Raw genomic sequence first — 10,385 nt, forward strand, 5'->3', positions numbered from 1 at the left:
CTGATCCAGAGATGGCTATAGGAGGACAGAAACTGATGTCACTGCAAATAATTGCAAAACCAAAAAGGACCTAGGAACAAGAGATTAAGTTAATGATAGATAAAGTTTGTAAAGACAGTTATATAAAAATTAAAAGGGGAGGGATTGAGAGGAACGCTGGATTTGTATTTACAAACAAACTGTGGGTCTGCTGGTAGATAAGGCTAGCACTCAGAGATAGAAGAAACAATGGGATTGATTGCACTGATTAATGAATGGAAAAAGACATTTGCCTTTACAAACAAACTGTAGAAATGAAACTGGGTATTGGAAGATGAAAGAAACAATGGGGGGGGAAACTATGAATTCTGTAAGAATTAAAAATTGAAAGGGACGGTTATACATTAGAGGGGAATCTTAGGCGTTTGGGAAGTCTGTGCCTCTCAAGTACCTCAGACAATGGGGAAAGAGAGAGGGAAACGCGGCAGGGAAAATAGGATAAAAAGGAGGCTGCGTCCTCCAAAAATCTGAGAGATCCCAGGGGAATGCCCCATGGCCTCTCCCTTTATTTGAATAAGGCAAAAGGGACTCCTTTGTCTCCTTTTTGGACATAAACCTCTAGGGTTTGTGGATTAACTTTCCTGATAATAGCAAAGGGATAGAACTAACTAATGAAACTGCATTTAATATAAATAATTGGATTAATATTGGACAACAAATGTTAAATGCTGCTTTAAAAGATGATAAAAACGCAATTAATGCTTTAAAACCATGGAAAGTTATCTTGAAGTTGCTAAAAGATAAAAGCCGATTTCTGCATGGAAGAAAATGTACCTACTTTATGCGGAGAGACTTTACTGACCGGCAAAACTTTAATAGCCAGCTCAGAAACTCTTAATTTATCCAAAACGGCTGTAGAGGAGGGAAAGAATTAACCCCAACATGGCGGCGACCGCTGTAGAGCGGGGAGAGAAATAACCCCAACATGGCGGCGACCGCATGGCAGCCGCACGGAAAAAAGAAACAAAAAAATACCAGGTGGAGCACAGCTCCAGCCCGGACCAGCTCTGGTGGGAGCTACCCCTTGCTCCGACCCAACCCAGCTGGGTGGTGCTCCCGGTCACGGCCCTGTCTCAGAGGGGAGGAGTCCCGAACCCGGCACAGCCTCTGCAGGGCGTGTCGTCGGCAGAGAAAGAAGGCGCGGGCCTGCCCGGAGTCGCCATGGAAACCCCTGCCCACAGCTGCCCGGAGAAGGAAATCCCCGATGACGGCACTCTAGGAATACCCAGGAGCACCTTGAGAAGCCACCGGAACCAGAAATAGAAAGCGCCAGAGCTCCGAAAAACTCTTTAGCTCCGAAAACTTCTAGATCACTCACTTGCACAGTAAAGGGTGGTCTGAGAGTTCTTATTTTGCAGTCAGGGCGCAGCAGGGCACGAAAGAAGACTCGAGAGCTGATGTTCTGAGGTTTCCAAGGTTGTTTATTCTTCCTTATCTAAGGAATTTTCTGTCTACCTTACAGCGGTCCACTCTGCAACTCATCCAAGGCTGTTCTCCTGCCCTCCGGGGCAGGACTTATCTTTTATACCCTAATTTACGTCTACTTTATTTACAATTAATCACCAATGCTTTATACCCACTTTACACCGAGCAGTTTTCCTTTCACCAATCCCGAGTTGGCATCCTGGCCCAGAAAATGGATGCCATGAAGAAGAAGAAGAATTTCTTACTACGCCACAAATCCTCCATCTTGTGTCCAAAACCCCCTAATATAAACAATCTTTAAAACCTTACTTTTCTACCTTTTAACACACCAATTTACACTCTACTTATTTCTGTAATTCTGTATATAAAGATGGTAATTTCTCCCAGGGACTTAGATCGAACTCACAGGGATTTTTGGCACCTTGCCAAGGCTTCTGAGCCCCCTGTACTGGCTCCAGGGAAGCCAGGGGAATATCCTGGGTTCCCACATCTCCCCCCTCTGTTTGCACTACAAGAACCCCTTTAGTTGCCCTGTCTATAGCCCACCATATGCATTGAATAATGCATGGCAAAACAAACAACAGAATTACGAGTCCTACCAATATATACAATCCTATCCTTTAAAGTTCCCTCCACACTGGCGAAAAGCTAAAAAAATCAAATACACCATCCAACAACGGTCCAGTAACTTCTCCAAGTTTGGTTACACCTTCCTGTAACTGTTTTATATCTTTGTGAATTGATTTGGAACGATTGGATAGATTCATGCAGCACATTCCCTCAAATTCTTCACATCCATGTCCATGAGTTAACAATAAATAATCGATTGCTGCCCTGTTTTGAAGAGTGGCTCTCCTTACACTGTCGACATCTGTTAACAAGTCACTCATTGCAAGTGAAACTGCTTTAGAATGTTTGCTGAGCCAACAACCTATATGATCCAATTGTGCCAAGGCCGCCCCCGAAGCTATCTGGGGTGAGAAAATCGCTGCTGCGATTCTCCGTGCCTTATTCCATGTGTAGACATTATCATCACAATCCTGATCATATTGTTAAATTGCTGTCTTATTTCTATTTTTTTAACTTTTTCAAAATTTTCAAGTCTGGTGTTAAAAGCGAAAGCCTCCCAATGCTGCATGGACCTCCCTATATGTTTGCAGGGATACCTGGCCAAATTCTGTCCCCACATATGAAAAATGTTGCTCTTGGCAATTGTGCTGGAACTCGAAAGGATGGTTTGTTTGATACCCTAGTATAATTACACCAAAAAGAAGCATTTTTATATACATTGCGAATCGGAGTGACATCTAACGTCTTATTATCTGCTATTCCCAAAATGTTAAACTCTATACAAAAGTCCATCATTGTTGACCCCAGAATTTCTAATTCTTGAGGTTCAAAAGGAGCTACTGGAAGAAATTGAACCCACCAAGCATGTTGTAAATGGCTTCTTTGGCTTGGAATGCGTCAAACATATGGTGTCTAAACCCGCCGCATGAGCTAAATTCTCCCAAACGTTCTCCCTTGGTTGCATTATTGGTAAATCCGCCCCACTGCTTAACGCAATAGACAGCATCATTAGACATAAAACCATTGGAATGAACATTTTCAATTTCCAGTCCTTAAGTTCTTTATGTGTTGTCCAAAGAGGAGTTCACGATCTCTGCTTCTGGTTCTGTCCGTGAGCTCTCCTCTCCACGTCCAGGGACTGTATCTGCTTGTGTTTGAGCCCGATACGGTTTCACGTTTCTTGCTGGCACCCACTTCGGCCCTCTCTCTGTGGAGACACAAGCAAAACCCTTCCCCCAAGTAGTTACAGTAATTTCACGACCATAAGGCGCACCGGACTATAAGGCGCACCCCCCGGGAGCCGGCACATTTTGCAACTTTGTAGATCAGATAAGGCGCACCGGACTATAAGGCGCACTTTTTTTTTGCCGCGAAGATCCGTGCCACACGCAACAAAGTAACGAATTAGTAACAAAAACCCGCGATCGTGGAGTTTACTGGCAGGGGCTCAATTTGGAAATATTTTTCAGAGATCGGTGTAGGCTTTCAAAGGCAGTCCCAGGCGCCCTCCCCGTGCAGTGGGCCCTGGCACTCCCGCCCGCCCCTAGTGCCGGCTGGCGCGGCTCGGTGCAGCCGCTGGGCCACCTCCCCATTGCGGCTCCGTTCTGCCGTGGTGCTGTTCCCCCTCATGGCTCCGCGAAGCTGCCGTGCCATTCCCTCGCTCAGCTCGGGGCTCCTGCCATGCCACCTGTCCCTCACTGGGCTCGGTGCCGCCACCATGCCGCCCGTCCCTTCCTTGGCTCGGCACTCCTGCTGTGCCGCCTGTCCCCTTGCTCGGCTCGGTGGTGCGGCCGCCCTGCCGCCCGTCGCTCGCTCGGCTTGGTGCTCCTGCCGTGCCGCCCGTGTCTCGCTCAGCTCGGCGGCGCCGCCGCCCTGCCGCCTGTCCCTCGCTCGGATCGGCTCCGCTGCCGTGCCGTTCCGCCTCGTGGCTCCGTTGCGGCACCATGCTGTTCCCCCTCGCGGCTCTGCGGAGCAGCCCTGCCGCCTATCCCTTGCTCGGCTCGGTGGTGCCACTGCCCTGCCGCCCATCCCTCGCTCGGCTCGGCGGCGCCAACAGCCCTGCCTCCCGTCCCTCGCTCAGCTCGGCGCACTGCGGCCCTGTCGGCCCCTATCGCGCTGTGGCCCCGCTGCCTCCAGCACCGCAGCCCCACTGGCCGCGCCTGCCCTATCAGCTGTGGCGCCGCTGCCCCCAGCACTGCGGTCCCGTCGGCCCCTATCGGGCTGTGGCCCCGCTGCCTCCAGCACCGCGGCCCCGCTGGCCGCGCCTGCCCCTATTAGCTGTGGCGCCGCTGCCCCCAGCACTGCGGTCCCATCAGCCCCTATCAGGCTGTGGCCTCGCTGCCTCCAGCACCGCGGCCCCACTGGCCGCGCCTGCCCCTATTAGCTGTGGCGCCGCTGCCCCCAGCACTGCGGTCCCGTCGGCCCCTATCGGGCTGTGGCCCCTCGGCTCAGGCCGCCGCGCACAACAAAGTAACAAAGTAGTAACGCCTCCCTGCCCACACTGCTCCCGGTGCCTGGGGCCCCCAGGGCTGCCCCTGCCTTCCAGCCCGTGCTGCTCCCTGTGCCTAGGGCCGCCTGGGGCCGCCCCCCGCCTTCCAGCCCGCACTGCTCCCTGTGCCTAGGGCTGCCTGGGGCCACCCCCCGCCTTCCAGCCCGTGCTGCTCCCTGTGCCTGGGGCTGCCCGGGGCTACCCTCTGCCTTCCTGCTCGCGCTGCTCCCTGTGCCTGGGGCCGCCTGCGGCTGCCCCACCATGGCTACTCGGCGCTCCCGCGGCACCGCCCCCCCTCGCAGCTCTCACTTCCGGGGTGGCAAATTTCGCAACTTCATAGATCAGATAAGGCGCACCGGACTATAAGGCGCACTTCCGGGTTTAGGGAAAAATTTTAGTCATAAGGGTGTGCCTTATAGTCGTGAAATTACTGTAGTTTGAAAGGTCCTCTCATTACCCAAGAGCTGCAGAAAAGTGGTAAGAACAAAGAAAGCCTGGTTGCACCAAGGATTGTCTTGGGAGCAGGTGAGCAGTATGGAGGTATAGATTCTTGCCTTGTGTTGTGGGGAGTGTGGAGAAACGGGCAGCTGCCTGTTGGGCAGCACTACTCCCCAGATGGGCCCTGGATGTCCAGGTGTGCTGAGGGTGCTCCAGCCTGTGCTGCAGGCTTCAACCATCTCTGCTAAAGAAAGCTGACCTGGAATTGCACTGATGACCCTCTTGCATTCCTGATTAGCGTTTGCAAATGCAAGACTTTTTAACAAATGCAGTTTGGCTGCTTCATCAGTCACTTGCCTATCCACTGCTTGAGTGAGCCTATCTGTGAATGAGGAGTAACTCTCTGAAGCACCTTGTTTGATCTCTGTATAAATTGTGTCTTGCATACCTGCTGGTGCAATCTGTAGAATTGCCTTACGGGCAGCTTCTTTTATGTCTATCAATACATCACGTGGAAGTCTCGCTGCTTGCTGAGCTGGGTTGTCCTCTGGTGGATCACCTGCTAACTGCGCCAAAGTGAGAGCTGCATTTGGCCCACCTTGATATTTTGTTCTCAGCTCCTGCAGAGCCCTTCTCCATCTGCTGTCCCAGATGAGTGCCTGTGTGTCTGTAAGAATCAATGACACAAGAGACCTGAGATCATATGGAGTTAAATCATATATGTTGAAAGTACCTTTTAAAAGTTGTTTAAAATATGAAGATCCCAGTCCATTGTCTCTTATTGCTCTGATCAAATCCTTGATCACTTCATGAGTTAATCTCTCCCATCTTGGGTTCTGCCCTTGGGCATCATAAGCCACTGGCATTGCAATGTCCCCTGTACCAATCACTGGACATGCTCTATCTCTTGCCAGATTTCTTCTTATGTCTGCCCAATCTATCACTGCCTGCGGTGCAGATGGTTGTGCTTCCATTGGCACTGACCTGTGGGAAGAAGCTATTTGCTGTGTCTGGGTCTATGCCGCTTCACTCACCGATATTGCTGGTACCTGCACTCTCTGTGTTGTTTCTGGTCTTGGCTGTGGAACAACGATCTGCGACTCTTGAGTTGTCCGGAAAATCTGTGGAATCTCTGCCCTCATCTCTGGATGAGATTCCAAGCTTGCTCCTATGTGCTGCAAAAAAGCTTTGATAATTTCTTTTGGAGTCATAATTGATTGTCCTTGGCCTGATGCACTAGCACCTGTTGCCCACGCCGGAATCCCCTCCGACGCTGTAATACACAGTGTATCACCCTGTTGCTCTTTCGGACTTTCCTGCAACCTTTTCTTGGAAGAGGATTTTTTGTAAGAAGTTGGAAAAAAGTCTTGTATTGTTAAGGTTTTGCCACTAGCTGTTCGCCCCGTTAGGATTGACTGTGCCTTTTGTTTCACCTTTTTGCTGCTTATTTTTTCTGGTGAATCTGGGAAACTCTTCAAAGTTTCACACAGTTCCTGCAACTTCTGTGAAACACTTTCAATTATTGCTTTCCTGTGAAACTGTCTGCTTGGTTGCCACGGAAGCGGAGACTCACTGCCGAGACCAGCTGTGTCTGTGCCGAGGGAAACGCCTCCTGCCTGGGCACGCCCCGTCTCCGCTTGCAGAACCCCGGGGGTGTGGTCACTTCTGTCCCGACCACGCCTCCCCACTGCCCGCACCGACGTAGCCCTGCCCTTGGACACGCCTCCTCTCGTATCCTGATCTCCCTCACTGTCACTTGTCTCAGCCCCCTCCGAGCTAGACCCGCCTACTTCGCTCTCATTTGAGCTGTCACTTTGTTTTCTGCTCCGCCCCCTCTTCGCTTCCGGACTCTCCGCCCCTATCGCTGACACTTCCGTGTTTCGCGTTCCCCGCGCACGCCCACCGCGCTTCGCCGCCATCGCGCACGCGCCCGACGCTGTCCCCGTTGCTATGGTCACCGCACTTGCTTTTTCTGTGTCCGCTACGGTTCGGACTGTTACTCCCCCCGCCGCCGCCGCCGCCGCCGCCGCCGCGCCCGCGCTATCCGCGCATGCCGCGTCCGACGTTCCCGCGATCGGCATGGAGCTCGCCGCCCCGCCCACACCGGGGCTGGAGGTCAGCGCAGCCCTCCCCGCTCCTGGGGTTGAGGCTGGCCCGCGTACCCCGGCCGCCCCACCCGTCCCGCGCGTCCCGGCCGCCGCCGCGATTGGCTGAGTCCCGCCTATCCCCGCGACTGCGCGCACCGAATCCGCGCTTTTCCCCGCAGTGTCCGCGGTAGTTTTTGACTTTCCCGTCTCCGCCTCTTGCCCCACCCGTCCTCCCTAGAGGTGCTTGTACCGCCCCCCCGCGCTCTGGGGACAAGGTGTCTGAGAGGCTGTAAAAACAGAAATCTAAGTCCTCCAACTCACTCGGGAAAATTTCTAGCTTAAGCTTTCCTTTCCTGGGATGAGGTGTTCAAGGTATTCCTGGGGATCCTGGGGTTTCTAGGGATACACCTTGACCTTCTTCGGGTCCTTCATCTATATCTGAAGCCCCTTGCTGATAGCAAGATTCCTCCGCTGGCTGATGGCCAGACGGCAAAAGACCTCCCTCCCCCAGCTGCTGGCTAGAGTGGGATCCTCCCTCTGCTCCCGAGGGACCCAGTATCGCTCTTCGGCAACTCTGTAAATTTGCACTTCTGTGCGAAATAACTTCCAGCATCACCCGTGCCGGAGACAAGAGCTCTAACGCCTCTTTATCTCTCTAAGTTGCTAAGTGGTACAAAGATCTATTGATCTGTTCACAAAAACTTGGCTCGAATAATAAATCCGCCTCGGCACTTGGAAACCTGAGCTTCACCCATAAAAGCAGGCTTTTAAGTTCCTTATCTGGGATGGGCATGGGATGAGCTGACATCTCCCCTTTTAGGGTGGCTAGGAGATTGATTTGTTCCTGGCTGAATCCACCCCCCATGTTCTGAATTTTGACCTGTCTTACCAAAAGCAAGTCCTCTAAGTCGAGCCGGATGGTTTTTCCTGGTCTCTGGCCAGCAGATCACAGGAGAGGAGTCCCGGGTTTCCTCCCTTCCGATTCTGGCTTGGAGCTGTGATATATGTTATAATTCGTGTTTATATAAAAGGATTGTATGAAATAAAATGAAGTAAAAAGACACTTAAAACACCAAGCACCCGGGGCCATAGACAAGGGCCGTAATTAGCATGTCAACAGACCTAGCCCGGCTATCTCCACAACGGACTGGAAGAGGACCTGTTAAGTACCACATATCAGACAGCTGATCACCTCCGCTGGTTCCCGTAAGCACTCCCACGGAAAATTACACATCAATGCAGAGCAGACACAGCCTTCATCAACACGCAGGAAAGACCTTTGTCCAGGGCAGCACCAGAAAAAAAGATTTAATCTAAATATGAGAATCTGCAGCAGGAACAAAGGAAATTCTCGCCTCAGGCCAGGAAAAACTGTATAAAGCTGGACTCTTTGAGATGGCAGGGTGTAAACACAGGGGGATCTGATGCGGTAGAAATCAGATCAGCGTGTGTGTCCACCCAGTGCCGACCCCGGCTCGGCGCTGTCGTGTTTTCGCTTGTGGCTTCCCAGGACCGTATTTTCGGTCGCAAAAATAAAAATTGCTGTTTTGCTATTTAATTCGACTTGATTCGCTTATTATCTATAACAGAGCTGTCTTCCGCTCAGCGAAGGTCAAAATCTCTTCCCTGCAGCCTTCTCTGGCGTGCCTGCCTCTGGGATGTCTTCGGTCGACGGTGCTCACCTTTGTGAAGCCACCTCGAGCCCACTGCGCTCTCGCCCTCTTCTTGCTGGCCCTCTTCACACCTGCTTGTCGCCCACTTCACGCCCACGCCGAGGCCAGAGCTGATGCCCACTTCACGTGCCCACCCAGGGACGCCAAACTGTGACAGGCGGCGACCTCTTTTATGGTCAGAGATCACTCACCTGCACAGTAAAGGGTGGTCTGAGAGTTCTTATTTTGCAGTCAGGGCGCAGCAGGGCACGAAAGAAGACTCGAGAGCTGATGTTCTGAGGTTTCCAAGGTTGTTTATTCTTCCTTATCTAAGGAATTTTCTGTCTACCTTACAGCGGTCCACTCTGCAACTCATCCAAGGCTGTTCTCCTGCCCTCCGGGGCAGGACTTATCTTTTATACCCTAATTTACGTCTACTTTATTTACAATTAATCACCAATACTTTATACCCACTTTACACCGAGCAGTTTTCCTTTCACCAATCCCGAGTTGGCATCCTGGCCCAGAAAATGGATGCCATGAAGAAGAAGAAGAATTTCTTACTACGCCACAAATCCTCCATCTTGTGTCCAAAACCCCCTAATATAAACAATCTTTAAAACCTTACTTTTCTACCTTTTAACACACCAATTTACACTCTACTTATTTCTGCGACTCTGTAATTCTGTATATAAAGATGGTAATTTCTCCCAGGGACTTAGATCGAACTCACAGGGATTTTTGGCACCTTGCCAAGGCTTCTGAGCCCCCTGTAGAGGCTCCGGGGAAGCCAGGGCAATGTCCTGGGTTCCCACAGCTGCAATTGTTTCATTGTATCAAAAGCCGAAAATGGATCAATTCCAAAAGATTGCAGCACAAGAAAACACTCAGGACATCCAGGAAAATAATGCAAAACACCTTAATGTTATCAAAGAGCTGGAAACAGCTCCAGCTCCATCTGATCCTGCAGTGATCTCCGTAGCCAAGGTAGTGACCACACTTTCAAATTCATTTACATCTCCAGCTGAAAACTGTAAGTTGTTAAGGAAAGAGGGAGAAAAACTGCCTAGTTTAATCAATACCCAGCGTCCATAGGGACAGGGAAATTTTTCCCCGGGAAAAGAAACACACACTAACCTTTCATTAAGCTATAAAGGGGAGAAACACAAAAGATATAAAAAGGGAATGTTTGCAACCAAGTATCATTTCCAAACAGCCCACATGAAAAACCACCATCTCAAGGAGGGGGTGAAACTCAAAAACCTTCACAAACCAGAATGTGGGGAAAAACCCTTTAAAAGAACCCACCAAGTGAAAATCAGCAAAAAAAGAATTACCAAAATAAAGCTCTGTAGGAACAATAGCAAGCAAGTCAATCTAAAAAGATATCACCAGACACATAGAAAAGCTAAAACACAGCGACAGAATATAAACTATCTTTTCAATATATGTAGCAGGATATTACAGTAATTTCACGACTATAAGGTGCACCCTTTATACTAAAATTTTCCCTCGAACCCGGAAGTGCGCCTTATAGTCCGGTGCGCCTTATCTGATGTACAAAGCGGCGAAATTTGCCAAACCGGAAGTGTGAGCTGAGAGCCGTGGGGGGAGCCGGAAGTGCCACAGCAGCCGGCTGGGGGTGGGCCCAGAGGCCCGTGGCACTGCCCCTGCCGGGTGGAGGCG

At 50.9% G+C, this 10,385-nt stretch overlaps 1 protein-coding gene across 2 annotated transcripts; it reads right to left on the bottom strand.

The window, feature by feature from the left end:
• Positions 1–1,890: 1,890 nt before the first annotated feature.
• Positions 1,891–6,953, bottom strand: LOC117010969. 2 transcript variants are annotated; one of them, XR_004420805.1, is made up of 3 exons: positions 5,995–6,953; positions 5,409–5,627; positions 1,891–3,241 (listed from the first exon to the last, which is right to left on the bottom strand). XR_004420805.1 is itself a non-coding variant. In XM_033086131.1 (2 exons), the coding sequence occupies exons 1-2, from the start codon at positions 6,877–6,879 to the stop codon at positions 5,574–5,576; spliced, it is 939 nt and encodes a 312-aa protein (XP_032942022.1). In that variant the 5' UTR covers positions 6,880–6,953; the 3' UTR covers positions 4,896–5,573. The 2 variants fall into 2 exon arrangements, 1 of the variants encoding a protein (XP_032942022.1); XM_033086131.1 differs by lacking the exon at positions 1,891–3,241 and having other exon boundaries at positions 4,896–5,627.
• Between the last annotated feature and the right edge of the window lie 3,432 nt (positions 6,954–10,385).

This window comes from Catharus ustulatus, chromosome Z (assembly GCF_009819885.2).
Source record: "Catharus ustulatus isolate bCatUst1 chromosome Z, bCatUst1.pri.v2, whole genome shotgun sequence".
Taxonomy (NCBI): domain Eukaryota; kingdom Metazoa; phylum Chordata; class Aves; order Passeriformes; family Turdidae; genus Catharus; species Catharus ustulatus.